The sequence below is a fragment of the Prionailurus bengalensis genome, chromosome E1, assembly GCF_016509475.1.
Source record: "Prionailurus bengalensis isolate Pbe53 chromosome E1, Fcat_Pben_1.1_paternal_pri, whole genome shotgun sequence".
NCBI classification, from domain to species: Eukaryota; Metazoa; Chordata; class Mammalia; order Carnivora; family Felidae; genus Prionailurus; species Prionailurus bengalensis.
In genome coordinates, this window is record NC_057347.1 from 22,842,947 (window position 1) to 22,868,198 (window position 25,252).

The window sequence follows — 25,252 nt, forward strand, 5'->3', positions numbered from 1 at the left end:
ATGGTTTTTATTTTTTCCTCCAAGGCATTTGAGATACTCTGACTTCAGTTAGCATGTTCATGCTAGAGTCTGCCACTCCTGAGACTCCCAACAACCCCATCGCATGGTTTCTTTTGTTTGTGAACTCGGCTCTCCTGAGTCCCGTTGGCTTAGGACTTTGCCCCTTTAATGTCTTCTAAACCTTCTCCATTCTGCTTCCATCAGTCACCCTGAGAGCTGCCCTGGGAAGCCCCACTTCCCTCTGCTCTGTCCTCTCTGCCAAAGCACAAATTACTGAATAAGTAGGAAACCTATTTCTGTTTGATGAGTGTTCTGCACGAGCAGTATGTTCTCAGAATAGCCTCAGCTTGGCCCAGAATAGCCTTTAGCAAAGGTTCTGGTTAAAACTGCTAGCATCTTGGGGCACCTGGGTGGCTTGGTCAGTTGAGTGTCTGACTTTCAGTTTTGGCTCAGGTCGTGATCTCACAGTTTGGTGAGTTCGAGCCCCACATCAGGCTCTGTGTTGACAGTGTGGAGCCTGCTTGGGATTCTCTCTTTCTCTCCCCTTCTCTGTCCTCTTCCCCTGCTCACAATGTGTCTGTCTCTCTAAATAAATAAATAAACAAACCAGTTAGCTTCTTTTAGTTAGAAATTATTCTAGAAAGCTATCTTATAAAGAGGCCTTATAAAAATTTTATAAAGAGGCTTTAACTGGGTTCATTCACATATACCATGCAAGTGAAAGACAAACAGAACCCACATTCCAAGGATCGACATAGGATGAGAAGCCTCCAGTGATCCAGTGCCAGCTCACAGGTCAAAAGGCAGTCACGTCTTTTTGGTGACCATCACCAGCATGTAGAAGCAGCATGGTATTATGGCAGTGGATCTCAACTGGGAGCGATTTTGCTCCCCAGGGTACATTTGGCAATATCTAGGGCACTTTTCATTGTCACAGCTAACCGGAGGGATGTTGCTAGTATCGAGTGGGTAGAGTCCAGGGCTACTTCAGACATCCTGCAGTGTACAGGACAGCCCCCTAGAGCAACCAGTTATTCATCCCCAAATGTCAGTACTGCTAAGTTTGCAAAAATTTGGATTATAGAAGTAATAGAAATAGCATATAACCACGTAGGGCCAGAGTGGCTGCTGTTTTGAGTCCTGGTGTGGCTGCTTAATAAAAATGTTGCCTTTAGCAAGTTATTTAAAATGAGCTTCAGTTTCCTTGTCTTTAAAAAGGTAATAATGCTTATTTTACCCAATTATTTTGAATATGAAGGAATAATTTAAAAATTTAAATAATGCCAGGGGCACCAGGGTGGCTCATCGGCTCAGGTCTTGATCTCAAGTTTCGTGAGTTCGAGCCCCGCATTAGGCTCTCTGCTGTCAGTGCAAAGCCTACTTGGGATCCTCTGTCTCCCTCTCTCTGCCCCTCCCCCACTTGTGCACACTCTCGTACTCTCACTCTCTCATTCTCTCCCAAAAATGAACACTAGGGGCACCTAGGTGGCTCAGTCAGTTAAGCATCGGACTGCAGTTCAGGTCAGGATCTCACAGTTTGGTTCCTGAGTTTGAGCTTTGTGTCGGGCTCTGTGCTGACAGCTCAGAGCCTAGAGCCTGCTTCAGATTCTGTGCCTCCCTCTCTCTCTGCCCCTTGCCTACTCATGCGTGCGTGCACTCTCTCTCTCTCTCAAAAATAAACATTAAAGTTTTATTTAAAAAAACATCAAAAAATTTTAAATAATGCCTGATATATAGCAAATATTTAATGAAACTGTAGCTATTGAGGAACAGACCTAACATTGCATACTTTCTGATTATTATAATTTCTATTTAGGCCTTAGAAAGTTGTGGTTTGTTGTCAGTCAGTCTGAGATGGTACGTATTGAAAAACTCAAGTCTCTAGATCACTTTGTAAATTTGAGGATTTTTATCAGAATATAAATGATGCCCTTGTGGGTTATGTTGTCTTTCAAATATCAGTCTAGAGCACATAGAAAAACTTCATGACTTCACTTAATTTAGTATTTTCTGTGATTTCTGTTATCCCTAAATGTATATTAATAAGTAGAGTTTTAAAGTACAATTTCATACGTAAGTAAAATGAGAAATACATAATGTTCTTTGTGCTAAAAGTCCATAAAGGAGTTCCGGAGCTGGTAGAATTTTAGGTGCATGTGAGAGTGCCTGTAGGTGGTAGGCACTTAATAAGAGTAATGTGGGAGGTAATATGTTCAGTCTGTCTGGGTTCCCCATGTGAGTAATGTTATATTTGGTACCAAAAGAGGAGCGATTTCTGCAGGAATGGAGTAAGTAGAATCATTAGAGGCTGCTTTGATATAAGGCCGATTGCCCAGCTCTTGAATCTCCCACTGGTTGATCTGAGTGTTGTTCTGTCTCTGCTTATAGAGGAAGTAAATGATTTTTGTTTCCTGTGTAATAAACTCTGGAAATCTTTCTGTGATTCTCACTTCTTTTTAAATCAGTTTTCTATCAGTTGTTACTAACTTATAGGTTATTTTTTTATTCTTTTTACATTGTTTTAAGTTTTTTTATTTTGAGGGAGGGAGAGAGAAACCCAAGCAGGCTCCATGCAGAGCCTGATCTCACAACCGTGAGATCATAACCTGAGCCCAAATCACGAGTAGGACCCTTAACCAACTGAGCCATTCAAGTACCCCTGAGTTGTTGTTGTTGTTGTTGTTGTTGTTGTTCTTCTTCTTCTTCTTCTTCTTCTTCTTCTTCTTCCTTTTTTTTTTTAAATAAGCTCATTTAGGGGGGATAATTTTAGAATAACAGAAAAGTTGCAAAGATAGTACAGAAAGTTCTCATATACTCTTCAGTCACTTTCACTTAATGGTAACACCTTACATAACCATGGCACATTTGTCAAAACTAAGAAATTAGCATTGGTACGTTATTATTAACTAAAGTACAGATTTTATTTGAATTTCACCTGTTTCAACACAAATGTCCTTTTGCTATTCTAGGATTCAATCCAAAATACCAAATTGTATTTAATCACTTCTTTTTATAAAGAGTTGACTCACTCTGTATGAAAGTGTCTCAAAAACAGAAAAGTGCTTTGTAATTATGAAATGGTATCTTTTCCTCTCCCCAGTACTGGATAGCATAGTGGTTAAGACTCAGACTCTTGAGCCAGACAGACTTGGGTTTGTATGCTGGTTCTATCATTTCTTGGCTCCCTGGACTTCTTTCCATCCTCATCTACATAGTAGAGGTGACAAATAAAATTTTTCTCGTAGGGTTGTTGTGAACATTAAGGAGAGAGAGCTTGCAGAGCCCTTAATCCTGAACCTGGCAGAGAGAGCCCTCCATAATATAACTGCCATTTATGGTCCATATTGTATAGTCATTGTGCTGCTGGAGATTAATAAGTTTAAAGGGGTTGATTTTTCAATTGCACATTTATTCTTAAAAGATTTAGTTCTTTTGTATATGTTATTTATTTAAAAGCAGACATTGTTTTTAGGGTAATTCTGGGGGCAGCTTACCCACAAACGAAGCTAGGTCTGTTTACAGTGTTACTTACTACACCATTGCAGAATTACTTTTAAAAGTTAATTTTTCCCTTTAAAGGGAAATCCCTTTAAAGCAGTTCATCAGCAACTTCTTGAAAAGTGGATCTGTTGTACATAGTAATACTGAAAGATCACAGCTCATTCCTTTCTCAGTGTTCCCTTCAGGATGATCTCAAGGCTTTTAATGTGGCAGGGGGTTACTTTGTTCTCATAGGGAGATAACTGGTATGGTCATACATTTTTGGTTTGTGTTTCAGCTTGCTCTAGTGTAATTTCAGGGTCTGTGGGCCCACTAACCCTGATTGTTAGGAGTGCCTTTTGTCTACTTGTAGATACCTACTTGTGATGTGAGAATATTTGCATTTTGTCAGACCATATCTTAAGCCACTTTAAGTAATGAATTCTATTGAGTCTTATTTGTGAATCTTAATTGTTACCATGTATACAGACTTCCTTGTCATCATGAGCTGTGTTGACTCAACCAGGCAGACATGTTGACTCAAGTTCATTATTCATGGGAAGATGAAGGGGGAAAAATGGCACATTTTAGGATGTAATACAGTTGGCATATTATCTATTGGCATTCTGGACAGTGTGTTGGGTAAAAGTATGAGCTCTAAGTTTTACTTATGTGGTGCCACATAGTCATTGTGTCCTTAAGGAGATGATCAGGACTGAAACATGCTTGGAAGAAATACATGTTGCCTTGTGCTTTCACATGTCAGTTGAAGCAACTCTATAAAGGAGAAAGCAAGATTATGTATATTTCAGCATAATAGATTTTGGTCAGTTATTATCCTTTCACTTGATTTCAGTCTTTAGGGGCACCAACCAAAAGGGTTGTAAATTGAACAGGAAAACTGAAGTATAAACCTGGATAGAGAGTATGTGACCTTGAAGGTCATTGCTGGAAATGGAAGTCCTCTAAATAGTACTTGAGTTAATAGGGAGAAGTCATGGTACTGGAAAGTGATGTCTTTCTTGGGTTCTGAGGCTATGGAAATGAAAGTGCAGGATGAAAGTCATTCAAAGGGACAGGGACATGTGTGAGAGATTTCTCGTAAAGGAGCTTCTGTCTGTGACACTCCAGTCCCACAGGAGATCTGGATTTCCCTTCTAGATTTCTTTTTTTACAGGATCATTTTTATTTTAACCCTACCTGCAGCTCTAGCTTGTTCCTTTTAAAAAAAAAAAAATGAGGTCAAATTTATGTCCTTATAATTGATGCATATCAGATAGGGGTAGCTTATAAATCAGATTTTATAGCTGGATAGTAAATCCTGCCTCTTTAAGTGCTGTCAGGATATGATTATCTCTGAAATATATGAAGTAGAAGAATACATTTTTCTCCTTGTATAAATCTCCTTGTATAAAGGCATGTCACCTTTGCCTGGACATAATGCTTTGATTATATTATCCTCCCCCACCTCTGATGTTTCTTTCCATTTCTCCCAGCTGAAGTTCACAGCTCCTGGAAATTCTGCAAATGCTGAACGCAGAGTGATTGTTACTCAGAAACTGGAAGCAGACACAAACCTTGAGTTCATATTCGAGCACTATCCCTTGCTAGCTGTGTCAACTAAACAAGTCACTAACTTCTCCAAATTGATTTATAAATTCATTTTTAAAGCCTGTTTCCTTATCTGTAATAGGTGGATTTTGATAGCTACTACCTCAGAGTTGCTGTGAGGATTAATGGCACATAGTAAGTGCTCAAAACATTTCAGTAGTTACTGTCTTTTTTTCTCTTTGCGCAGCCTTCTCTATTAGGTATGGTATAAAGTAAGTTAAAACACAATTTGCTTACCTTAAAAAAAGCTCCGCTGGTTCCAAGGGTCCATAAGGAACTGTCACACTGAAGAGAAGTCTGTAGTTAAGGCAGAGAAAGATGTGTCTAGTATGGAGTGTGATTTTATATGTATCTATATGTTTTGTATATAAATGTGTATATGGATGTTTGTGTTTAATATCTGTATCTATAAAGTATACACATTACATTAGGGGGTGGGGTAGGGAGAAGTGTTTAGTTGCAGTCATCCCAAGAAACACCATAATTGGGAAGCAAGATGAATAAAAAAATTTTTTTACACTATGTATGTGTTCCTTTGTAACCTATATGCCAACTTTTTATAAATCCACTAATGTACTGAGAAAACTCATTTAAGGAACCCTATTTATAATTATATTTTTAAAGCAAAGCTTCTTTAGAAATTCCTTTCTAGGTTGTCTCGCTGGTTCAGTTGGCGGAGCATGCAACTCTTGATCTCATGGTTGTGAGTTCAAGCCCCATGTTGGGTGTAGAGATTACTTAAAAATAAAATCTTAAAAAAATACAAAGGAAAAAAAAAGAAACTCCTTTCTTTTTTGGGAACTGTAGTTTTTTTTAAGATTATAGTTAAAAGGCTGTTCTCTTCCTGGCAGTGTTTCCTAAGAGAAGTGCCAGTTTTCCAGGGGAGAAATATTATGCATGTTAGTCTTAGTTCAAATTCAAAGTGATAGTTCAAGTGAAAGAGACCTAACCTTTGGGGTTTTTTTTGTTTTGTCTTGTTTTGTTTTAATGTTTATTTATTTTTGAGACAGAGCATGAACGGGGGAGGGTCAGAGAGAGAGGGAGACACAGAATCTGAAACAGGCTCCAGGCTCTGATCAATCAGCACAGAGCCCGACATGGGGCTCGAACTCACAGACTGCAAGATCATGACCTGAGCCGAAGTCGGACGCTTAACCGACTGAGCCACCCAGGTGCCCCCTAACCTTTGTTTTAATACATGGGTATATTAAGGCAGTTACTCCAAGGGTTAGATTTTTTTTCTTTATTATGTTGAATTACTGTTTGGAGAAGTCTTTCTGGAAAGAGGAAGTAGATCTTAAATTCTAATCTGTTATTTTTAAAGTTTATTTTTACAAATAGACAATATATGTGCTGTGTAAATAGTACAAAATTCCAAACAAGCAGAGTATAAACATCAACAACTGAATTGTCCTGTTACTGTAACCACCCAGCTGCTGTGCTGAAGTCAGTCTTTTTTCTCTGTCTACTTTAGAGTTGGTGTGACTAGCTTAAGTTTCCTTTAGAGTGGGAGAAATGTGGCTTAACGACCAGAAGACTACTACTCAGTCCCTACAGGCCCACCGTAGTATGTTTCTGAAATCATAACAGCCTGTGAAGATTAGGAGTTGAGAGTGGAAAGACAGAACAGAGGAACTTGGAGAAGTTTTAGAGGAACTGTGGAATTTTGTTATTGGGGATGCATTTTTCTCTAGTTGGCCATTGGCTCAGTGACTGTTCGGCAGTAATCTCTTTTCTCAATGCAGGCCTTTCTAAATGTAATCCTATAATCTGGTCTCTCTGGATCTTTTAATGAGATTTACTTTTCCCTATTTCCTTTTTTGTTTTAATGTGATAATGAGTGGAAATTGCCTTATTTTGCCACCAGAACATATACTTCATTAGCCGCATTATACACTTGGTTTAATTTCCAATTGCCTATGATAATGACAGGGGAATTCTAATTGTTCGTTCTGTTCAGCATCCTTCTGTTCTCTTTCCTCCATTGCTTTTTTTGATTCCCTAAATTCTGACCTTTTCTTTTTCTACATTTCCTATTAACAGACTTTACATTTAACATGTAATTTTTCTAACTTCAAAAGGATTTAATAGCAAAAATGGTAAATTGTGGTAGGACATCTTATCTTGGACAGCTGGTAACCAAGATTGGGCATGTGTTGTCAGTAACAATTTGAAAACAGGCATTTGGTCTTCTGATACGACATTTTGATCCTTTATAATGTCAATCCAAGTGTAGAATACATGGGAAATCTCTTTTCCCTGCATGTACAGCACCTGAGATGATGGAGAGGATTAGTATTTCACTCTTCATGCCTTTTGTTTTTCCCTAAATCCCATGCTTGATGATGGCAGACAAAAATTAAATCAGAAAAGAACTTCATACCTGCTACCATGTGGTATGTGAGCTAGACAATTCTTCCTGATTTGTCTTAATAGCAGTAAAATCATATCATATCCATAATCATACTTACAAGTGAGCCTTTGATTTTTCATCTTGGAATTTTGTAATCACTAAATTATAGCTGAAGAGGATTCCATTCATGGCATCATACCTTTTATTTAATTATGAATGTTGTCAGACTTACGTTATGTGATTAAAAAATCATGTTGTCTAGACATTTATATTCTAGGATAAATGCTGGGATAGCCTGCAAACTACTCAAATAAGGTGGACGGTAAAATCAATAGCTGAGGGGGCATAGTTCAGCGTCCGACTCTTGATCTCGGCTCAAGATATGATCTCACGGTTCATGGGTTTGAGCCCCGCATCGGCCTCTGCACTGATGGCATGGAGCCTGCTTGGGATTCTGTCTCTCCGCCTCTCCCCTTTTTCTTGCTGGCAAAAGGATACAACTCTTAGTTTCTTAAGCTTTTAACAAGGGACTTCAGTGAGAACTAAGAATGAGTTGACGTTTGAACAATTTTAATATATATGACTGAAGCTGCTATCTCTTATCTCATTGATACTTAGAGAATATTTGGATTCAGTCTTTACCTTGCTTGTTTTTAGTAACACCTGGGAGCCTCACTGAAAAATGGGGTTATAGGGGTGCCTGGCTGGCTCTGTTGGTAGAGCATGCAACTCTTGATCTCAGGATTGTGAGTTTGAGCCCCACGTTGGCCATACAGATTACTTTTTTTTTTTTTTTTTTTTTTTTTTTTTTTTTTAAATTTTTTTTTCAACGTTTATTTATTTTTGGGACAGAGAGAGACAGAGCATGAACGGGGGAGGGGCAGAGAGAGAGGGAGACACAGAATCAGAAACAGGCTCCAGGCTCTGAGCCATCAGCCCAGAGCCCGACGCGGGGCTCGAACTCACGGACTGCGAGATCGTGACCTGGCTGAAGTCGGACGCTTAACCGACTGCGCCACCCAGGCGCCCCCAGATTACTTTTTAAAAATGTGGTTTTAGGAGCGCCTGGGTGTCTACATCAGTTGAGCATCCCACTTTGGCTCAGGTCATGATCTCGTGTTTCTTGAATTTGAGCCCTACATCGGGCTCTGTGCTGACAGCTCAGAGCCTAGAGCCTGCTTCAGATTCTGTGTGTCCCTCTGTCTATTCCCCTCACCTGTTTGCATTCTCTCTCTCTCTCTCAAAAATAAACATTAAAAAAAAAATTTTTTTTTAAAGTGTGGTTTTAAATTCACTTGTATAGGGCCATAGTATAGTTTCTTGTGTGTTTTTATTTTTGTGTGTTCTTGCAATTTTTAAAATACTTTAAATATTCACTGGCTGTAGACTTATTAGTTATATCAGGAATAATCTGTAATTTTGATAAAGGTTCACTTTTTCTTGAAACTAGTATGGATTCCCAGATCTGTAAGTCAGGATACAAGTGTACTTTCTTATATTTGGTAACAATTTTTCATATGTCATACTGCCTGAAAAGGTTACATTTGAGGCGCCATATTTCTTTGAGTCTGAGATGGGATTGATTATAAGATGTGCTATTTTTTGTATTACCTAGAAAGAAATGTATTTCCTATTAAACTAACATGCTTTTGGTTATTAAATGCATCTTAGTTTCAGAGATGTTGATGTGAAAAACTGTGCAACTTAGCCTTGAAGAGTTATGGTAATAGTACCACCTTAAATTTGCATAAGGCTTTATAGAAAGCACATATGTATATCATATATCATCTGATTGAGCCTCAAACTAAAACTAATCTGTGAGGTGGATTAAATTATCCCCAATTTTCAGATGAGGAACATCTTCAGACATGATCAATAGTGAACTAGGGTTTCAAGCTCATAATTTCTTACTCTGAGACTCATGATATGATTGACAGTATCACCTCCCCACTCCCCCTTACATGCATACCCATACAGCTCTATAATTAGCCTAGATTTTTCTGTCCGTTGCCTGCCTAATGTACATGTTTTGGGTTTAAACTTCATTGATCTTGTAACTGTTCATATGTCTTGATTGTATTGATAGTGTTGAATACTATTGAAATTGTTAATGTTCTAACAGTAAATCATGTGTGACTTGTGTGACTGTCTGCTAATACGTGAATTGTTTTAATTCTGGGTTCCTGACCACTAAGAAGCTCTATATACCATCATTGGTGGTGTAATATGTTTTGAAAGCAGTCTATCTGTTTCTAGCTGACTGGGTAAAATGTTCAGGAATGGTTATGAGTTGAGATCTATGAAGTGGTCCAGAGAAGATTATTTATTTATAATTGTACTGTTCTTGGTAAATCAAGGTCATGTCTGTTTCTTTCCCAGGTGGTGGCTAATGCTGTAGCAGCATTATCTGAAATCAGTGAATCTCACCCAAACAGCAACCTACTCGATCTGAACCCACAGAACATTAATAAGCTGCTGACAGCCCTGAATGAATGCACTGAATGGGGCCAGATTTTCATCTTGGACTGCCTTTCTAATTACAACCCTAAAGATGACCGGGAAGCTCAGAGGTCAGTCTGTTTTCTTGGATAGTATCTGGGAGACTTGCCTGCTTGAATAAGTTCTGTCTATATTAGAAAAAGGGTCTCTTATGTTGGCAGAGATCAGTGGCTTGTGGGGCAGATACTGCTATCCTCATGGTATTTTGTCACTGGATTTAGGAACATTATAGGTGGTGGAGTGAACCATGCACAAATAACTCTTCCTAAGGGATGTGTATTTTTCTTTTATTTAAAAAAATTTTTCTTTTAATGTTTATTTTTTGAGAGACAGAGACAGAGTGTGAGCAGGGGAGGGGCAGAGATAGAGAGGGATTCACAGAATCTGAAGTAGGCTCCAGGCTCTGAGCTGTCAGCACAGAGGCTGGCATGGGGCTCGAACGCACAAGCTGTGAGATCATGACCTGAGATGAAGTCAGACGCTTAACTGACTGAGCCACCCAGGTGCCCCGAGATGTGTATTTTCCATTTCTTGTTTGAATACTGTAGTTACCCTCTGCTGAAATCTCCCTCATCGTGGTTCCACATCTCCCATACAGCAGTTTCTGGCCATTTGGTACACAAAGGTTTTTGAGTGTCTCTCACCATAGTGACAAACTTTTCATTTTATGAGATACATAGTAAGTGGCTGGATACTAGTTACTAAGCTGAACTATACCTATCATTCAGTAATAGAGAAAATGTATTCAAGTCTGCAAAATATGTGATGTCTTCCATTAGATACAGAAATCACGTCAGTCTGAATTTAGAGAAGATTTTGGAAGGTGCACTTGGATTGTTGTGCTCAGCCCTTTACCAAGTTCACTGTTGTAAATTTTCTTTGACTATCACAAATTGACTACTAAATTTTGTACGCACCTACACACAGTTTACAGGATTGGCATTATCACCAATTTTTATTGAGTGTTTTGTGCATATAGGCACTATAGTAGGTAAAGTACTTCTGAAGAAATGGTGGCTCTTTGACATATTTTAATTATGTAGATAAGAACCTTCCTTGCCTGGATGAATCTCAAGCTACCATAATGTAAGTGCTCTTCACTTGTCTGGGAAATTGTTCCCTCTGGACCTGACTAAAACTCACCCTGATCGTTTCTTTCCATCCTCTAAAGTACAAGTATCTTATGGAAAGAACTTCATGTAAAATTTTATTTTTTGTTGATCATTGACATCTCACACTTCTTGTTCATTCACTTAGCAAGTATTTACTGAGGCTATGATGCCTGCCAGGCATTGTTATAGGCGCTGAGGATACACTGTCACCAGAATCGTAGCCCTCGTGGAACATTTATCCTGAAAGATGGTGCAGAAGTATATATAATATAATATAATATAATATAATATAATATAATATAATATAATTAATATATAAATCAGAGCCTGATAAGTACTAATGAGAAAGATAAAGTAGGGAGGAGATCTAAAAAAATGCTGGGCATTTGTGGATGAGGAATTGTGTTTTATCAAAGGGTGGTCAAGAAAGGCCTTGCTGAGAAGGTGGCTTTTGTGTAAAGACCCAAGAGCTGAGGGAGGTCAGAGAGTCAGCCAATTAGATATAGGAGGAAGGGAGAGGATCCCAACTTAATTACCTTGAATCCTTAACTGCATATAATCAGCTCACCTCTCATGTTGACCAAGAAGTATCAAAATTAGGTTAATTTCTGAAGAACCCTCAACAGATAATTAAATACTCCAGATTTAGTGAAGCCTTTAAGCATAGGTAGCAGGGGCTAGGAGAATGGGGGAAAGGTATGGGAGAATATTGCAGTGGTGTTCTGTAACTTACAAACTTTTTCAGAGATTTCCTTAATCATGAAGGCAAGGAGTTGAGTAGTTTTCCTGGTCAACTCCCTTCCTTCTGCATCATATAATGACACCTTCAGTCACAGATGGCTGGCATCTCTCACTATGAAGTAACTCTTAAAACTTAATTTGACATCCTGTAAGTTGAGGAGAAATAGTCTGTGAGGCAGGAAGCCCTTATGGAATATGGGGAGACCGACGACCATAAAACAGGAAGGTAAGTGGTGTGAGCCTCACGTATTTTGGGTATTGCTTAGTTTCCTTGCAGTTTGAGCATCCCTTATTGCTGGTTTCCTGAGGTCTTCTGATGTCTCTCTCTGCCTGTAGTTTGCTGCAATATAGGATCCCAGTTCTGTTTACACACAGAGCTTTGACTTTCCTGATTCTCTAGTTTCTTGATCCTGGGGCTATGGTACTCTGACACATTACATCATGGACTGGATTGAACAAAGAAATTTTAATTCAAGATATTAATTTTCCTTTTTTCCCCTCAGCATCTGTGAGCGTGTGACTCCCCGGCTATCTCATGCCAACTCGGCAGTGGTGCTTTCAGCAGTAAAAGTCCTGATGAAGTTTCTGGAGTTGTTACCCAAGGACTCTGACTACTACAATATGCTGCTGAAGAAGTTGGCCCCTCCGCTTGTCACTTTGCTGTCTGGGGAGCCAGAGGTGCAGTACGTCGCCCTGAGGAATATCAATCTAATTGTCCAGAAAAGGTTGGGAAACCAAGAATTGGTGATTAAAGTGTTTGTGATTTTGAATTAAGCTCAATAATATCAATATTAGAGTGTTAAGTTTTATTGATTTTTATTTTTAAAAAGTGTTTATTTTTTTAAAGATCACACTTTTTAAAAATTTTTTTTTAACGTTTATTTATTTTTGAGACAGAGAGAGACAGAGTATGAATGGGGGAGGATCAGAGAGAGAGGGAGACACAGAATCCAAAACAGGCTCCAGGCTCGGAGCTGTCAGCACAGAGCCCGATGCGGGGCTCGAGCTCATGAGCAGTGAGATCATGACCTGAGCCGAAGTCGGACGCTTAACCGACCGAGCCACCCAGGCACCCCTATTTATTTATTTTTGAGAGAGAGTATGTGTGCAGGGGGGAGGCAGAGAGAAAGGGAGAGAGAGAATCCCAAGCAGGCTCCACACTGTCAACTCAGAGCCCAGCACAGGGCTTGATCCCATGAACCGTGAGGTCACGACCTGATCCGATATCAAGAGTCGTATGTCAACTGATTGAGCCACCCAGGCGCCCCTACGTTGTTGCTGCTGCTGTTGTTGTTTTAATGTTTGTTTATTTTTGATAGAGCACAAGCGGGGCGGGGAGGGGCAGAGAGAGAGAGAGATGGAGACAGAATCTGAGGCAAGCTCCAGGCTCTGAGCTGTCAGTGCAGAGCCGGATATGGGCCTCAAACCCACAAACTGTGACATCATGACCTGGGCCAAAGTTGGATGCTTAACCAGCTGAGCCACCCAGGCACCCCCCCCTTCCCCCCACTAAGTTCTTTTTAATGTATGGAAATGAAAATGTTGAATGGCAAGCAGCTTGTCCAGGGTGAGGAGGCTAATAGTTGTTTTTGGAGTGTCCCTGTGATACATAGTGCTGCTCTCCAATGTAGTTTGTTTTCTGAAGGACCTCTTAATAGTATACCAGCTTGTGCCTGCTTCATACAGTTCAGGCTGTAGTTTAGAGCCAGATTGTTCTTCCAGCAGTTCTTAGCAGTATGTACCCTAACCCTTAAAAAATTTCTGCCAAAAGGGGAACTGGTTAGAGGGATGTACAGGAAGTTTGTGAGGTTTTGGGGATGGGGAGGAGTGAATAGAGAGCAGAGAGACACAGATTAGATATTAATACAGACTTAAAAGGACATGTCAATATATGCCTCGCCTTCCTTATCTTGTGTTTCTGTGTACCGCAGGCCTGAAATCTTGAAGCAGGAAATCAAAGTCTTCTTTGTGAAGTACAATGATCCCATCTATGTTAAACTAGAGAAATTGGACATCATGATTCGTTTGGCATCCCAAGCCAACATTGCTCAGGTCAGACGTAAAGCAGACTCAGGTTTATAAATCACGTAGATCTTAAGGTCTGGCCTTCAGAAAAAGCAAGGCCATGAAATTGCTTTTTGAGAATCCTTAATGATTTTCTACTTCCTGGATTTTTAACAGGTTCTGGCAGAATTAAAGGAATATGCCACAGAGGTGGATGTTGACTTTGTTCGCAAAGCTGTGCGGGCCATTGGGCGGTGTGCCATCAAAGTGGAGGCAAGTGTCTAGTGTAGTTGTGATCACATTACAGGATTCGGAGTGTTCTCTTCACTCCTTTCTTTAAAATGGGTTTCTTAAGTTTATTAAAATAATAAAGCACATAGGTAAAATTCCCAGAGGGAATCATTTTTATCTCTTTGTAGTTTCAATTATTTTGACTACTCCCATGTTTCTAAATAATATGCTAATGGTATTTATTGATTTACCAGTTATACACATTATCTGTTAACTTTGTGCTGTAAGTACCATTCTTCATGTACCCCACCGTTCCTACTTGAACCATCCTATTCTCCAATACTTGTATCATGAGGTTTTTTGCTCCTGTATTGATTATCTTTGTAAATTGAGATAATATGCCTTCATTTGTTTTTCTATTGACTAAAAGTTAGAAAACTCACCGTGCATATTATGACCAAATATTTGGGGCCAGTAGAATACAAATGATTGTATTTTCTTTCCTGTAGAGACTTTTATTTTTTCTGGAGTTTCTATAATGGCCTTTCTTTTTTTCTTGCATTATATGTCTTCATTGCATCCCTATCTTCTTCCATCCAAACTTTTCAAGCATAGTATCAAATGTGTGTAAGCCTTTTTTTTGTCCTAATCCCTTGTCTCTTCAGTCCTCTGTCCTCTCACTTGCCCCAGTCTGGCTTACTGCTTTTTTGGCCTTTGCACAGCCATCATTCCATATAGCTTCTCTTCATAGCTCCTTGTTGTTATTAGTCTTCTTTAATAGCATTCCTTTTTGTGTGATTGCCATAGCTTCTTGAGTCTCTGACAATATGAATTACAGTGTTTTGTTTCTGCAGTTTAAATTTAATTGTCTGAAGTATTGTATGGTGACCGTTGCAGGTCTATATATAATTTTTTAATTGAGGTGTATACCATGCTTATAGTAATTTACAGCCCATTTAAATTGTTTAAGAATGAGATAACAGAAAAGATCATTAGGACTTCTGTGAGCACAGGCAGGGCTGCTGACCAACAGGTTTCTGCTTTAGGGCAGGGAGTTGATTTTTACTTGGAAGTCCTCTGAAAGAGCCTCTCTGTGACCCGAGAGGGGGGATTGACTTTTAGCTTGGTTGCAGCCTTCCAGTAGGTGTTAATGGGCTATAGCTTATATTGCTCTCCATATTTTCATCATTCAGGAATTTGTTGAAATTAATGAAAACGTCTGTTTGCTATGATGTAGTGGATTCAGAACTCCGTATTTGTTCTTGCTACTTGACTCTATGCAGTTCTGCTTAGAGTCAGAGGATTGGACCATCTGATTTCTCAAGGATACTAAAATAATTTGCACAGTATGTCCAGTGCTTCATAGGAACAGAAGGAAACAGATGCTGTGTCAGAGAAGCATCTATGAAAGCCACGTTCCTAATTAGCCTTCCTTTTATTAAGACAGTGCTGCTTTGTGCAGTTACCATTGATAAATCATTTAACCAGAAGTTAATTACTTCTGGTTCTGATCGCTTAGTTCAGATATTTAATACACTCTGTTACTCCACTGAGAAATAGGAAGTCTATTGGATCTTGATACATCTCTTTTGTCACCATTCTTCACATACTTTTCTTACTGAAGTATAGCCACCCACTTACTATTAGATAATTTTCGGAGATTTTGGTAGCATTAAGAGTCATTTTGTGCTTTTCATTGCCAGTCTGTCGTCACCTTATTCACTTCTTTTGCAAAGCTCTAGAGTCATACAAAATTATCTCTCATTCCAAAGTTAAAAGAGATTTTCTATCACTGAAATTACTAGAAAGTGTTCTCCATCTGTATTCCTAGAGGCTGTTAATGCCATGTATTGTGACTAATTGGAAAGTAGTCCATAATCTGGAAGAGATAAACTTCTGATGGCTTTCACTTCTTCCTTTGACTTGGGATGCCCAGGTAGGAATATGAGAGCATGTGAGGAATGAACTTTGGAAACGTAAGATCAGCCTTCTAGCAAGTGCTCTCTTATCTCAGGTTGCCTGGATTTGCTGGAGCACTTTTTCTAGACCTGATTCGGTCACGAAGGTTATCGGTTGGAAAGAGGTGCCTAGCCCAAACACACTTATTAGGGCCAGAGAAGAAATGATGGTCTGTTTCTAATAAAGCATTCACGGGAAGGGGGAAGAACCAGTGAGGGAATTATAATAGACTTTCTGTATAGCCTCTGAACCAAGCTGCTGCTTGCATTCAAGAATGCTGCTGCATTCTCTCAGGGCCTCTTACCTTTTTTAATGTGTAGTTGGTTTCAGAGATATGACAAATGAAAAATAAATGAATATTAGTTTAATGCTAAGCTGCGAGAGAAGGGCCTACCTAGCAAGTTTAGGGTGTCTTTAAGAGTTTGAGTTGTATTTTTATAACTGTAAAGATAAGTGTTTCTATGTTGCTGTAAGTATTCTGAAGTGAAAAAATATGTATAATTTTGTTATTAAGTTGGTTAGGTTAAAGATTAAGCAGTAAGCTGCTCAATCAATAAATAGCATTAGAAAGGCAGTCCAATAGTACTGTTTTTTTCCATAACTTTTGCCTATCTTTTGCCTGATTTTTTAGTAGATTTTACTTCACTCCTCCCCCAGCTTTATTGGGGTGTGATTGACAAAGTTATATGTATTTACAGGGTATACCTGTTTCTTCAAGGAAGAGATAAACCCCTGGTCTTTCTTAGTCAATTGATTTTATTTGTTTCAGAGAGATTAAGGCACTAAGTTCTCACTTCCCAGTCTTCTGTTCTGTGGTGTTTACTACAGATCAGGGTAAGATACTGATATGTGTCTCATCCCTTAATTTAAAAACAAATTATTTTTCCTGCTAGGAAAACCATATGTGTTTGCTACATAAAATTATATAAGCTAATTTAAATGAAAATAAAACACTGTTTTCTCCTACCCCTGTTCTACCCTCCCAGAGATGATATGGACATGATTTTAAATCTTTGTCTATATAGTCTTTCATACACCAGTGTACTTTTTACAAAAATGAGATGATTCTAAAAAGGCTATTTACTTTTGTGGTCTGCCTTTTTTATTGAATTAGGCATGGACATTTTTCTGTGTTATTAGCATTTTATATCCTTTTTAGTGGATTATAGACATGATGTGTGATTGCTTCTAATTTATTTAGCCTTTCTCTTATTGTAAGACCTTAAAGTTCCTGCTCTTTTTCCAAATAATGACATAAAGAGGACCTTATAACCAAGTTTCTGATCTCTAGTGGAGGTGAACATTGTTTCATTTATTAGCCATTTGGAATCACTTGTTCTTGTCCTGTGCACCTTTTTCCAATGAGTTATCTTTTCCACAATGATTTTTTAAAAATCTCTTATAATTAAAGATATTAATCCTTCACTTTGTAGCAGTTGTTTTCCCAATTTGTTTTCCTTTTGATTTCATTTGAAGTTGCGATTCACAGAAGTTTACGTTTCCTTGTGTAGTGAGTTCTGTTTTGTTGTCAGGGGTTCTTTAGTGGTACACCTAGAAGATTGTGCTTCACCTCAGACTTCTATAAAACCCACTGTTATTTTCTACTTTTATGGCAAAGATTTTATTTTTTACATTTAACAATATTTTCAATAATTAGAAAGAATTTTGGTGAAAAATATGAGGGTGAGGATCAAACACCAGACCAAACCATCTTTTCCTTACTGGTAGGAAATGTTGTCTTATACTAAATTGTATAAGTGTATATTCTGTATTTCTCTGTTTCTGGACTTTTTTTATCTGAACAGTGATTGGATGTTTAATCTTGTTCTTCTGCCATACTGCTTTAATGGTAGGTGTTTTGTGTTTTCCTCTTTAATCAAAAACAATATGGTTGAGATGACAATTTGCTCAAAAATCACTGTTCCAGAGGCGCCTGGGTGGCTCAGTCAGTTAAGTGTCCAACTTTGGCTTAGGTCATGATCTTACAGTTTGTGGATTTGAGCCCCGCATTGGGCTCTGTGGTGATGGTTCAGGGCCTGGAGCCTGCTTCAGATTCTGTGTCTCCCTCTCTCTCTGTTCCTCCGCCGCTCGCTCACTCTCTCTCTCTCTCTCTCTCTCTCTCAGAAATAAAGATTAAAAAAAATTACTGTTCCAGACTTAAATAATTCTCAGATATTGATGCATCATGGGAAATAGCCTTTTGTCTTTATTATAATAATGATACAAAGGGCTCACTAAATGTTAACTTCATATCAAACTCTGTGTTAAACACTTCATTTATGTTATTTATGATAATTTAAAAAATTTTTAATGTTTATTTTTGAGAGAGAGAGAGCGCATGAGTGGTGGAGGATCAGAGAGAGAGGGAGACACAGAATCTGAAGCAGGCCCCAGGCTCCGAGCTGTCAGCACAGAGCCCGACTCAGGGATCGAACCCATGAACCATGAGATCATGACCTGAGCCGAAGTCAGACACTTAACCAACTGAGCCACCCAGGCGCCCCAATGTTATTTATGATAATTTAGAACTTACAGCAGTCTATATCCTACATACTCTATAATTTATCACAACTTATATGTGATAAATTTTTCTAATTTTGCTGTTGCAGTAACCACACAGGAATTACTGGCTGAAAAGGAATAAAATAGAATCCAAAAATGGAAAAAATACATCAAAGATGGCAGAATCATTTCATGGTGCAACAGAATCACCATATAGCCTCAAGATGCAGTTTTGTTTTTATTAAATTGCTTGGAGTGGTTTAACTTCGTACCTTTAAAAGATTATATTCCAAAGTTTTCAGGCATACACTAAAGTGAAATTGATTAATGAGCTGTCGTGTACACATCATCCGTTTTGAACAAGTATCAACATGTTGCTGTTTTTATCTTCTCCCTTACTCTTCAAGGGAATGAAGTGCTATTGTATTTTTGTTTTTTAAGTAGGCTTCACGCCCAGCACAGAGCCCAACCTTGAACTAACAACCCTGAGATCATGACCTGAGCTGAGATCAAGAGTCAGACACCTGAGGCACCTGGGTGGCTCAGTCGATTAAGCTCAGGTCATGATATTGTGGTTGGTGGGTTTGAGCTCTGCGTCAGGCTCTGTGCTGACAGCTCGGAACCTGGAGCCTGCTTCAGACCCTGTCTTCCTCCCCCTGTGCTCCTCCCCCACTCATGCTCTGTTTCTCTCTCTCAAAAATAAACAAACATTAAAAATAATAATAATAAAATAGGCCCCTAACCAACTGACCCACTCAGGTGCCCCAGTGCTACTGTATTTTTTTATTTTTTATTTTTTTATTCTTTCTTTATTTTTGAGAGAGAGACAGATTGCGAGTGGAGGAGGAATTGAGAGAGAGGGAGACACAGAATCCAAAGCGGGATCCAGGCTCTGAGCTGTCAGCACAGAGCCCACCATGGGGCTGAGTCCCAAAGATCAGGAAGCTGAGCCAAAGTCAGATGCCCAACCGACTAAGCCACCCAGGTGCTCCAAGTGCTATTGTATTTTAATGCAGATCCCAGATATGATCTTACAAAAGTAGTCCAATGTGTATATCTAATAGAGTATGACCCTAAAAAAATACATCGTCATGATACCATTACTATACCCAACAACTAACAATAATCCTTTATCTCATTGAATACCCAGAACATGTTCAATTTTCCCTAGTTGTCTTTTTATAGTTGGCTTGTTCAAATCAAAATCTAAAGAAGATTCACATGTTGCATTTGGTTACTATGTTTCTTAAGTCTTACTTCCTTGAGGTGCCATGTATTGAAGTGATTATATCATTAGGTTTATACAGTTTTCCAGAGTCTGGATTTTGCTGGTGTAGTTTAGTGATGTTGTTTATCTCATTCTGTCATCCCCTGTAAATAATTAAATCTAGAGGGTTGGTAATGTTCATGTTCAGTGTTAGGCAAAAGTATCTCTTTTGATGCTGTGTACTTTGTATTGCATCTTATCAAGAGGCATCTAATGGAGTGACCCATCAGAGTGCATCATGAGATATGATAAATTAGGCTTTGATTTTTAGGGTCTCTTGTCCGAAACCTTTCCCTTTTTAAAAACTATGACCTAGGGATGCCTGGGTGGCTCAGCAGGTTAAGCATCCAACTTCGGCTCAGGTCATGATCTCACAGTTCGTGGGTTCGAGCCCCACGTCGGGCTCTGTGCTGTCAGTTCAGAGCCTGGAGCCTGCTTCGGATTCTGTGTCTCCCTCTCTCTCTGCCCCTCCCCCACTCATGCTCTGTCTCTATCAAAAAATAAATAAACGCTAAAAAAATTTTAAAAAACTATGACCTAGAGTTTCAGTACATTAGTTTTATCACTTGTATTCTCCCATATTCCCTTCATTAATAAAAGGTTAATAGATCCAATTCTATTTTATAGATGAACTAAAGGCTGTGGAAAATTGCAGTTTATCTGAGGCCATAGACTTTCAGTTATATAGTTCAAAAGATGGCAAATTTTCCTTAAGAGTTTTTTGAGCCACAGATAACTTTGAAAATATAATGAAAGCTATGAATCCTCTCCCTGGAAAATATGCTTATATGCACATATACAATTTGGCAGTTTCATTTCAGGAAGTTTGTTTTATTGGTTGATTTTAATTTTAAGTAATCTGTACACTCAGCATGGGCCTTGAACTCATTACCCTGAGATCAAGAGTTGCATGCTCCTCTTCTAGCTGAGCCAGCCAGGCACCCCTCATTTCAAGAGGTTTAAAGCCATGAACTCCAGATAAAGATCTACCTTGGTTTATTCTTTCCTCCTACCTTGACATATTCTTTCTTCTCATTTCTATTCTCTTGGCTATCCAAGATGATACAACTATCATTTGATCCAACTCATTTGTCAAGTATATTTTTGCAATGAATAAAATTTGGGGTTTATCTGGAAATTCTGTGTATCTCCATCAGATAGCCTAGCCTGTAGTGTAGCTTGGTCAAATTAGGTGCCTGATCTTTTAGTTTAGCTTAGTTGGTGCACATGCATGTCACAAAGCTATTTTTATATTGAGGTTGCATTATTGGAGAGATCGTCTGACTTGTCATTTATTGTGTTCCTCTTCATAGCAATCTGCAGAGCGCTGTGTGAGCACATTGCTTGATCTCATCCAGACCAAAGTGAATTATGTGGTCCAAGAGGCAATTGTTGTCATCAGGGACATCTTTCGGAAATACCCCAACAAGTATGTACAAGTACTTCTACCCTCTTCTTCCAACCATGTAGGCAATGTGTAAGGCACTTTGAAATTGGCTAGGTATAAATTATTTGTAATGTAACTGGTCATAATAGGATATTTTGTTAAAAATCCTATTAAAATGGATACCTTATGAAAAATAACTTTTGTTTATTTAAAATTTTTTTAATGTTCATTTTTGAGAGACAGAGAGAGAGGGAGACCAAATCTGAAGCAGGCTCCAGGCTCAGCACAGAGCCCGACGCAGGGCTCAAACTCACAAACCGTGAGATCATGACCTGATCTGAAGTCAGACGCTTAACCGACTGAGCCACCCAGGCACCCCGAGCCTGTGCATTCTCTTAACCAAAAGCCTTTATAGTTTGGTGGTTTGGTTTAGGGTACCTTGTTGGTCATTTTTTTTTTTTAGCCTTCATTGTTAAATACACTTCTCAGTTGTGCCCTCAATAACTATAGTTGATTTTGTTACATCAGGTATGAAAGCATCATTGCCACTCTGTGTGAGAACTTAGACTCGCTGGATGAACCAGATGCTCGAGCAGCTATGATTTGGATTGTGGGAGAATATGCTGAGAGAATTGACAATGCAGATGAGTTACTGGAGAGCTTCCTGGAAGGTTTTCATGATGAAAGCACCCAGGTAAGGTCTCACCTGTGTCCTATGTCAGATCTTTTGGGGAAATTTTCAGGGAAAGTAAAGGTTGAGCACTTAGGTGTGTGTGTGTGTGTGTGTGTGTGTGTGTGTGTGTGTGTGTGTGTTGAGAATTGATGACCTTTTCAATTGTGCTGATTTCTTATGGAGCAAATCTGCCTTAGACCAGTGGTTCTCAAACTTTAGTGAACCTAGAGTTTGTTAAAGCACAGGTTAGGTTGCTGGCCCCACCCTTGGAGTTTCTGACTCAGTGGATCTGAGATGGGCTTAAGCATTCTCATTTCTTACCAGGTTCAGAGTGCTGCTGCTGCTAGTGGTCCAGAACCACACTTTAACAACTAATGGCTGAGAGCAGTAATTAGCACTTTTTAATTTTCTGTCACTGGAAGATGATGACCTATTCCTGTTTGTAATGGTTGTGGCTCATTCCAGCAGGTGTTTTCGCTTAGAGCTGCGGTGAGGGTTGGCATGTGCAGTTTGAAAAGATTCTCTGGATAGCTAGATTTCTTCCCATCTTCTGTCTCTCCTCTACCAAAATGGAGAGACCTAACCTTGGAACTGTGGGCACAGAGAAGCAGATAAATTATAAAACCCTTTTCCCCTGGCATTTGCACTCATTGCACATTGAAGGTCATGTATGTAATCCACCATAGTAATTTTAATAGACCTATACAAGGAACACATACAAGCCTATAGCTTTGTGTATGGTTCAGCAGCCCATATTTTTTTTTTACATCAAAAAAAATTGTTTTTAATGTTTATTTATTTTTGAGAGAGAGAAACAGTGTGAGTGAGGGAGGGGCAGAGAGATGGGGAGACAGTCTGAAGCAGGCTCCAGGCTCTGAGCTGGCAGCACAGAGCCTGACACGGGGCTCCAACTCATGGACCACAAGATCATGACCAGAGCTTAACCAACTGAGCCACCGTGGCACCCTTCAGCAGCCCATTTTTAATTAGCTGTGATGTGGTATAGTTTTACTGTTTTTTGGCTCTTGCCCTAGTATGACAGATAATTCCCTAATTTCTCCCCAAGTTGTATCTTTTGGTGGAAATGAATATAAAGGATTTAATAAATAAGCAATTTTTTGTGCCAAAAATGCAATTTAGGGACAAGAGGCTAGTGAGTTTGGGTTGTTGTTTTTTTAATTAATTTATTTTTGAGAGAGAGAGAGAGAATGAGCAGGGAGAGGGGCAGAGAGAGAGAGGGAAAAAGAGAACCCCAAGTAGGCTCTGTACTGCCAGTGTGGAGCCTGATGCTGGGCTCAAATTCACAAACCTTGAGATCATGACCTGAGCCAAAACCAAGAGTCTGATGCTCCACTGGCTGAGCCACCCAGGCTTAGAAAGACCAGGTAGTAATTCGTAGATGGGTAAGCACTACTTTGGAAATAATGGTAGGGAGTAATGTAAATGCTTTTCACTTTATCTATTAAATTACATCCCCATAGGTGCAGCTCACTCTGCTTACTGCCATAGTGAAGCTGTTTCTCAAGAAACCATCAGAAACACAGGAGCTGGTACAGCAAGTCTTGAGTTTGGCAACACAGGTATGAAATCTAGAAAAAGCATGGGTTTGATTTGTCTGCTTTTATATTGAGGAAATCATGAAACTCTGAGAAGATTCAATTGGGGGGATTTGTTTATTTATTTTTACTTATTTATTCACTTATTATTTTAAGTAGGCCCTATGCCCAAGTTGGGGCTTGAACTCACAACCCCAAGGTCAAGAGTCACATGCCCCACTGACTAAGCCAGTGTGGCACCCCTCATTTGGGAAGATTTTAATTGGAAAGGGCGCAGTCTTTAGATCCTTTTAAAATATAAAAATAGTGCCTCTTATACATATAACATCGAATTATAGTTCGGTGGCTTTTAAATGAACTGGCTCCAGTTTCTGTTGAACTTAGATGGGCTTAACTTAGATATTTTACTTTTAATGAATGACCTACAGTGTGAAAATGACATTGAGTCTCAGTACTGGGTGACTCACTTAAGTCTCATTCCTTCTGGGTGACTTAATTTCACCTTCTAAATGAAAGTATAATGATTTAATATTGGTAAATGCCTCAACAAAGGTCTCCGATATTGTTCTTTCTACCTTCTAGAATTGATTGCCTTTCTCTTTAAGTAATTTTAAAGTGCTTATGCTGCCTCCTTAATTATTCGATATTTTTGGTCCTCCTTAGGATGAGTTCTGATTTCAGAAATGTGGCAACTGGAGGCCACAGATTTATTGTCACCATTTTAGGTCCACAGAAATCAACACAATTATTTTATCTACTGTAACTAGTATAGCAATCATCAATTCATCATAATTTCGTTATGTTCTTAATTGAATTTGAGAACTGGCTGGCTATAGCAGGCCGTCAGAAGTTCAGGTGTGTGTCGACACATGGAATCGGATTTAGATACTTAGTTTACCATTTTTCTTATTCATCTCTGTATAGTGGTAGATAATCAAAATTTGAAATCTTTTCATAGTACTTTTATCTGTTATCTTTCCTATTATTAATTTTACATCCTTTAATATATATTTGTAAGCATTCTTTGAAATGTTTCTTTAAAAAAAAATTCCCTTTTAAACATCTTCCTTTGCCTGAAGCAAAGCAATTTCTATAACCATCAAGGCAGTGGTTATTTAATACCTGTATTGAATTGAGCATTCTAGACTTTTTTTTTTTAATTTCTTAATCTTTATTTTTGAGAGAGAGAAGTAGAAAGCGTGAATGGGAGAGGGGCAGACAGAGAGAGAGAGAGGGAAACACAGAAGCTAAAGCAGGCTCCAGGCTCTAAGGTGTCAGCACAGAGCCCGATGCAGGGCTACAACTCAAGGATCTCAAGATCACGACCTGAGCCAAAGTCAGCCACTTAGCCAACAAAGCCACCCCAGTGCCCGAGCCTTCTAGACTTCTTAGTGTAGACCCTTGATCACCCATTTGTATCTGTGTTAAGGTGGATTTACAACAAGTTTCTAAAGAGAATTTGGGCCTTGCTCTCTCCCTGCTTATCTCTAGATAGGGATAGTCTTAAAATCAAGCAAGTGTCCTTGGTAGGTTCCATTGTAGTCACCAGTTCTCAACCCTATCTCCATCTCCATGGTCTGTTGAAGGCCTATGGGTCTGTATTTCAAAGGCGTCACAAGAGAGCTGTATTTTGGATTCTTGTCAGATTATCTCCTGTTATTTATCAAAATTTGCCTGAGATAAAGTGTTTAGGGAGGACTGCTTAAATAATACAAGGACTCTCTGTTCTTACAGATAAAATTCGCCACTGAATCAAGCCAGACTGGTAGAGAGCTGGGTATCTAGACTGCATTGTACCTGACCCTTAATTAAGTTACATTTACTAAATTATACCGATACATTCATCTAATAGTAGGGTTGTCATGAGAAACTATCCT

At 38.9% G+C, this 25,252-nt stretch overlaps 1 protein-coding gene across 5 annotated transcripts in view; it reads left to right on the plus strand.

Annotated features, from left to right (window-relative positions):
* AP2B1 (adaptor related protein complex 2 subunit beta 1) overlaps positions 1-25,252 on the plus strand; it is a 127,807-nt gene that overhangs the window by 26,294 nt on the left and 76,261 nt on the right. For all 5 annotated transcript variants that reach the window (XM_043583723.1, XM_043583726.1, XM_043583727.1 and 2 more), the window contains 7 exons: positions 9,824-10,014; positions 12,300-12,521; positions 13,728-13,848; positions 13,978-14,073; positions 21,073-21,188; positions 21,675-21,840; positions 23,301-23,399. In XM_043583723.1, coding sequence (XP_043439658.1) covers positions 9,824-10,014; positions 12,300-12,521; positions 13,728-13,848; positions 13,978-14,073; positions 21,073-21,188; positions 21,675-21,840; positions 23,301-23,399 — 1,011 coding nt within the window. The remainder of the gene's footprint in view (positions 1-9,823; positions 10,015-12,299; positions 12,522-13,727; positions 13,849-13,977; positions 14,074-21,072; positions 21,189-21,674; positions 21,841-23,300; positions 23,400-25,252) is intronic.